We start from the raw sequence: 7,232 nt of genomic DNA, 5'->3' as shown, positions 1-7,232 counted from the left end.
ACTCGATTAGTTCCTGTGAGAGCTCGTTGCTTAAAAAGACCCTGGCACCTTCTCTCTCTCTCTTGCTTCCTCTCTCGCCATGTGCTTGTACCTGCCGGCTGCTGCCACTTTTCGGCCATGAGTAGAAGCAGCCTGAGGCCCATGCCAGATGCAGCTGTCCCAGAATCTTAAGCCAAATAAACCTCTTTCCTTTATAAATTACCCAGCCTCAGGTGTTTCTGTTATAGCAACACAAAACAGACTAAAACAATGCTGCATTGATAGGTACACAAAACAGTAATTAACTGACTGCCTTTAGGTGGTGTCTACCAACTCTGAGTGGCAACTACTTTTCAAAGGGCTTGGAACTTCTTAAAGAAAAATGGTACAGGGCCGGCCCGTGGCTCACGCGGTAGAGTGCGGTGCTACTAACACCAAGGCCACGGGTTCGGATCCCATATAGGGATGGCCGGTTCGCTCACTGGGTGAGCGTGGTGCTGACAACACCAAGTCAAGGGTTAAGATCCCCTTACCGGTCATCTTTAAAAAAAAAAAAAGAAAAAAAGAAAAATGGTACATCAAGCTGACGTGCTAGGAGGCCAAGAAAATAAACTTTTGTATCAGGTCATATCTACTATAAGACTGCCCTAAGAAGAGAGGCTAATTGCTTTTTTAAATCCTCCACAATTCCAGAGCATATATGCAGGGAAAAATAATCATTCTTAAGAAGGTCAAAAAGCTACATTTTAAATAATGCATGTAAACTTCAGCACCAATTCCTCAAATGTCTGAATTTTCATCTACTGCAGGATTTCAAAAGTGAATAGGTTGATATTTTCTTAAAAAGCTTGAGTCACCTGGCTTCTTTATAATCTTAATTTCAACTCACTTTAAATAATTAGGAGATCTTTATGGAGAGTCTGTTTAAGCACTTTGGTCTGAGTAAAAGGCAAAGAGAGTCCTCCAAATAAAGTTCATGATCCAAAAGATCCACATTTTCAAAATTCACCAAATAAATCATCAGAATATTCTGGCTTTGTAGGAACTAGCAATTTAACAAAAGCAAATCTAATCCAGCTGAAGGGGAGCAAGGCTTTCTCTCGGCTGGGCACCAGAAAATAATTAGGAGATCTTTATGGAGAGTCTGTTTAAGCACTTTGGTCTGAGTAAAAGGCAAAGAGAGTCCCCCAAATAAAGTTCATGATCCAAAAGATCCACATTTTCAAAATTCACCAAATAAATCATCAGAATATTCTGGCTTTGTAGGAACTAGCAACTTAACAAAAGCAAATCTAATCCAGCTGAAGGGGAGCAAGGCTTTCTCTCGGCTGGGCACCAGGGGGAGTGGTGTGTAGCCTGTGCTCCGCTTTTGGAGCACAAAAGACCCAAGGCACCGCTGTTCACGAAAAGCATGCCCTTCACCTTCTCAATTATTTACTCAAATGGCAAGAGACTGTCATTTTGGTTGGGACCCTCTTATGTAAGGAAAACTATATGGGTCTTTTCACCTTGGGGCCTGGAATTTAAACAAGCCACTGACACTGGACATGAATGCAAAAACCATTCGCTGAGCCTGAAGGAGTAAGGAAGAACCTGGAGGAAGGAAGGGAAAAGGGCTCACTCCCAGCATGCTGCCCTGATGTCTGGAGATCCAGAAGCTTTGATCCACTCACCTTTCAGCCCCTGGGAGGAGCTGCTTGTCTCCTGCACTGGGCTCTGGGGCGTCGTCTTCATCGGAGGAGCCCGCACTGGAGGACTCCTCATCACTGTCGGCCAGACAGTATGCCCTCGGCCTGCAACTGGACAGGGGGAGGGTCACCACTGCAGCCTGCCCATCACATAGCTCTGCTTAGAAAGAGAGCACATGCACGCATGCACACACCATGCACACATGCCCCACAGTGGCGGGGTCAAGATGTGAGCGCTCCTATACACTGTCATTTTCTCCAACCCTCCCTAAAAAGAAGAGGCCTGATCCAAGAATCCTTGGGTTGGCATGGTTACTTAGTTTCTTCAGCGCCAAGTCCCCTGACAGGACTGTAGAGGATTTGGGCCCAGAAGAGTGTGCTTTTGAGCATGCTTCAGACAGACAGGTGGTGGAGTGTGATGTGGTCCACATAAAATGCAGTGATCTCATCAGTAGCACGGTGGCGATAGCCAAGGAGAGGGTGAATGGAAAGACGGATGGCTGCAAGGGTGAGGTGACAGCTTATGCTGGTGAAATGACTGCCTCTCACCAATGATGGGGATGATCAGGCAAGTCCCTTGGCTCTGGCTGAGTTTAACAACTATGTTGCTTTCTGGCTTTGTTACCCCCCAAATTAGTTTTGACTTGACTCCTTTCTAGTGAAATAATGTATGTTACCCAACACCAACCCCATCTCCCGAGGGCCACAGAAAAAACCAAAAACCACAAGGCACAGGTCTCAGGGGACTCTAGGAAGCAACTAACATGAGAACCCAGTAACTTTCCTGGAAAAGTACAAATGTAAAGACTATTCTTTTTACTAAAATAATAAAAAGCTTCATCAGAGAGCAATACTCCTCATCTTTCCAGGTGGGATACTCAGTTTACAGAGGCATGGGGGCAGCTGGACCACCAGCCGAGGTGAGGGGCCAAGCCTCCCCCCTAAGGGGCACAGGGGGCTTCCTGACTGACCTTTGGCCCCACAAAAGGCAGCTCCCTTCCTGGACTGTAGCTCTCTCCCTGGACTAACCAATGGGGGCCAAGGGTGCCCAAGAACAGAGTGCACATGCTGGTGTGGACTTCAAGGCCCAGCAGCAACCCCAGCATCTTGCACTGGGAGGACAGGACGGAAACCTCTGCTCCTGAAAAAGGAGCTTGGCTGTAAGAGGACCTGCGTGTGTTGCCTCCCTGGGAGGACACGCAGATCCTCCTCAACCCCGGCTCTGAAACATTAGAGCCGGTGCTCCAGCCAACAGGCTGGACTTGAACATTAAAGGGAAACTCCCTCAGCAGAAACTAACCCTCTTTTCACTGGCCGTGGGACAGCACCCACCCGACTCTTCCTCCTTCCATTAGTGGCCTGGCTAGCCCAGGAAATGCTTATGAGTTCGCTGGCCAGAGAGCCACTTCAGAGCATTCCGTGGTTAGGCAACCCTCACAGAGATCTTTTATTTAAAATGCACATAGCAAAATCTGATTCCCAGAAAAGCCTGAACTGGGTCTTGGGATGAGGAAAGTTAGAGATGTAAACTGCCAAAGATTACAAAATCGTCTCAGAATCGCATCTGACTTCTCCATCAGTAAAAAGGCTGTGCTCTCTGTCTCTCAGACCTCATGCTGCTGGGCATGGAAGCTGTCCCTGCAGCACAGGTAGCCTGCTGCTCGTCCGCACAGCAAAAAAGGCTGCCTGCAAGGTCTGGGACCCCAGCGAGATCTGCTGAGCCACCACCCCTCATGTCCCCATAGTGTGTTTCCTCTGGCAGCTCCATCCTGGGCAGAAGATGCAAAGGCTGAGTGCTGCGGTGAGCTCTCAGGTTCCCAAATTAATTCTCTACAGGATAAAGAACAGGACAGATTCTATGGGTTGAAGTGAATAATTTAGATTATGCTCTATCAGTTAAAGCAGATCAGATGGTGTGAAATTCTGATTTTGACCAAGTGGTACCTCTATTCACTGCATTGGAAGCTAAATTATGTGGCACCCAATACTTCTAATTAAATGTGTAGCCAAATGCTTGGCAGATATTCAGTTTTATAACTGAGCATGCATTTTATGATCTCAACCTTATGCTGTCAGCATGAACTTCAGAGAAAGACACTACACACCCTTATAGAAGATGTACTAGGATGTAATGAGCCTAATTGTTTTAAACACACCTCAGAATTACAGATGAGTGTGATATCCTTTCAAAGAGTCACCTTAAGAGGCTTATTCCAGTTATGCTGCCTCTGCTAAAAGTTTTTTTGGAAATGTGCTTCAAAACAGACACATAAGAAAAAGTGAATTAGTTTATCACTGATACTCTGTCTTGGACCAAATATTTTATTTCTTGGTCTCATAATCACCATCACTTCTGATGACTCCTAGCAATTTCTCAAAGATCCAAACCATCTGCAAAGCAGGATGATTTGCTGTCACTCAAGACAGTTAAGAATGTCACAGACTCCGGAGGCAATTCTAAAAAGAAGCTCTAAAAAATACTTTGGATGAAGAATGCATAGTTAAATAGCCCTGTGAGGTGTTTGCTTTGAGGGGACCACACTCATAAGAATATATTAATTTTCTTTTATTTAAGAGAAATCAGTCCCATACATCTGCTACAGACACACATGTGCATATACCCATGACCTAGACTGAATCACAGCATAAACTGCGAGCACGCAGCTCTCAGAGCATCAGGGCCCTGGCGGGGCTGAGGTGGCTTGAGGTGGGCTGTGGACTAGTGACCCAATATGGAGGTCAGAGGGGGCCACCATGTGGGGAACTGCACACCAGGCCCAGGCTGCAGTGACAGAGCAGGAATAGGCCAAGTGCCTTACAGGAAATGCTCCACGCCAGTGCCACACTTCATGTCGAGACCACCAACATGCAAAGTGTTCCCTTACTGACTCCCTACTTATGGGTCCTCTTCAGGTCAATTAAGACTGCTCAGTGCTCTACCTGAATTCCATTCTGAGCACCTTATAGCCCAAAAGTTATGTTAACTACAGTATGTGACAAGAAGACTATTTGGGAAATAAAAAGACTGAAGAAAAAATGTCCATAAATATATAGTGGATGCATATTTCAAAGGGAAGGTACTTCACTAGAATAAAGCAAACCAGATTTTAATTTCTCAGTCTCCCGTCAGGGTGCTGAGGAGAACAAACTCCCTGCCAGTGAGGAGGACTTCTCACAGGTGGGCAGCGTCTCCTCAGACTCCCAAAGAGCACGATCATTTGTGCACTTGAGCGGGGACTGAAAAAAGCAGGGGACAAAGCAGAGGCCCCGCCAGAGCAGGACACCAGGAAGCAGACCCTTGTGCAGAGTGAGGCCCTGGACAGGGGTCATGGCTGAAGGGAGGGTCTGGAGAAGGCTGCTGCTGGCTGACCGTTCAGACATTCTGCGCTTTGGAGGTTTAATGTTAAGGAAGATGTCAGCACCAACGACCACATGCTCAATGGCAGCTACTATCTATACTGACTTCTTTCTCTCCTGTGCCACTTAGTCTCATGGTGATTCCATATGCTCATGACTGAAGAGTTAAAGAAACAGATTCTTAAATCACTTCTGGGACTAGGTTCTTAACCATGGATAGGCTTTTGGAGGCTCTCGATGTTCCCAGAGACTATGAACCAAATGGTGCATGTGGAGGCATTTTCTATCCAGAGCTCTCAGATACCCAGCAGGGTCCTTTATGCAAAAAAGGATTACAGGTCCATTTTTGCAGGCCCTTTTCTCCCAAATGAAGTGCTTTTGGATTGTATTCTTTCTTGCTTTTAAAATTAAATGACAGCTAATTACACATCAACATATAATTGTTGATGTCAACATCCTCACAGAAAGAAGCCAAACATTTTATACCAGACTCTTTGAGGAAAAAATGGTACTTTAGAAATACGTTAAAGGGGCCGGCCCGTGGCTCACTCGGGAGAGTGTGGTGCTGATAACACCAAGGCCAAGGGTTCGGATCCCATATAGGGATGGCCGGTTCGCTCACTGGCTGAGCGTGGTGCTGACAACACCAAGTCAAGGGTTAAGATCCCCTTACCGGTCATCTTTAAAAAAAAAAAAGAAAGAAATACGTTAAAAATTAAATATAATACCATCACATTCCTAAGGCAAAGGATTTTTTTTCACCCAGTCTAGAGAAGCATGGCTTGCTTAGAAATACATCCATTCTCTGATCAGCCAGAGTTTATGAACTTGAAATGGTGCCAAGAGAGTCGCACAAGCTGCAATGAACGTGGACTGCCTACGTAGCAAGGACCTCAGGGACCTGGCCTTGTTGCCACACCTGATGCTCAAGTCTCCCCTTCCCAATGGGAGTCCCTGTATCCCTGTGCAGACACAGCACTGCTTCCAGCAAAGGCTCCTTGCACAAATGCTTCCAACTGAAGTTTGCTCTGCCATGCTCCTGTTTAGTCAGACCTCATTTTCAAGACTGCCTCTGCCTAAGGTGTTTCGTTTTAGAGACAGCTGGTTCTGCAACTTTGTTGTCACAAGGCTGGACTGATGGTGCTCGGCAGGGGGTGAGGATAGGGTGGGCAGCAGGACAAGATGGTGAGTCTGAATAGAGGGCTAGGTCAGGACCTCAGCAATTCGAATTAGGGATGTTTGTAAGATGCTCCCTGCCAGGAAAGCTTCTTAACTACTCCCCATCTCAGTCCTCTCAGGCCCATGGACTGTGCCTTTATGTCTAGGAACATGATGAAAAGACAGGCTTCCTTGTGGCTTCACATGGGAAGACTCAGACCAAACAAGACTCAGCACTTACAGGGTATGAGATGCTACACGGAGGGTTGATAAATACCACTCACCAGAAAATACAAATCCACAGATTGCAGAATCCAAACACATTTTAACAAATAGCAGAAAAATGAAAGGAAAATAGCATAGATACAGATTAGATTGCACACAGCAGATGAAATTCTCCAATTATTAAAATAGGAACATTTCATTAAGTAACTTGGATAAATCAGAATAAGCTAAGTAAAAGAATATTCTCAAATGTATAGGGCCGGCCCGGTGGCGCACTGCTACAGTGCGCCGCTTGTGAGCGCGGCGGCGTTCCCGCCGAGGGTTCGGATCCCACATACAGACTGGCCGCTCACTGGCTGAGCGAGGTGCGGGCGCAACACCGAGGGTTGCGATCCCGTTGCCGGTCCCGGTCCGGTACGGGCGCGACACTGAGGGTTGCAATCTGTTGCCGGACACGAAAAAAGACAAAAAAAAGGAAAAAAAAAAAAAAGAATATTCTCAAATGTATAGGGCCGGCCCGGTGGCGCACTGCTGCGGTGCGCAGCTTGTGAGCGCGGCGGAGTTCCCGCCGAGGGTTCGGATCCCACATACAGACTGGCCGCTCACTGGCTGAGCGAGGTGCGGGCGCAACACCGAGGGTTGCGATCCCGTTGCCGGTCCCGGTCCGGTACGGGCGCGACACTGAGGGTTGCAATCTGTTGCCGGACACGAAAAAAGACAAAAAAAAGGAAAAAAAAAAAAAAGAAAAAAAAAAAAAAAAGAATATTCTCAAATGTATAACCTAACTCTCCCAATCTGCTATTACCACAAGTATGAATAAAAGTG

General features: G+C 46.6%; 1 protein-coding gene across 2 annotated transcripts in view; it reads right to left on the bottom strand.

Annotated features, from left to right (window-relative positions):
- Positions 1 to 7,232, bottom strand: part of TEX2 (testis expressed 2) — a 41,978-nt gene that overhangs the window by 6,015 nt on the left and 28,731 nt on the right. The window contains exon 7 of one of the 2 annotated variants that reach the window (XM_008587752.1): positions 1,653 to 1,778. In XM_008587752.1, coding sequence (XP_008585974.1) covers positions 1,653 to 1,778 — 126 coding nt within the window. The remainder of the gene's footprint in view (positions 1 to 1,652; positions 1,779 to 7,232) is intronic. The other variant, XM_008587753.1, reaches the window with a different exon arrangement.

This window comes from Galeopterus variegatus, unplaced genomic scaffold (assembly GCF_000696425.1).
Source record: "Galeopterus variegatus unplaced genomic scaffold, G_variegatus-3.0.2 Scaffold4525, whole genome shotgun sequence".
Lineage (NCBI taxonomy): Eukaryota > Metazoa > Chordata > Mammalia > Dermoptera > Cynocephalidae > Galeopterus > Galeopterus variegatus.
The sequence above is the reverse complement of the archived record's forward strand: the minus strand, read 5'-3'. Positions and strand labels throughout refer to the sequence as shown.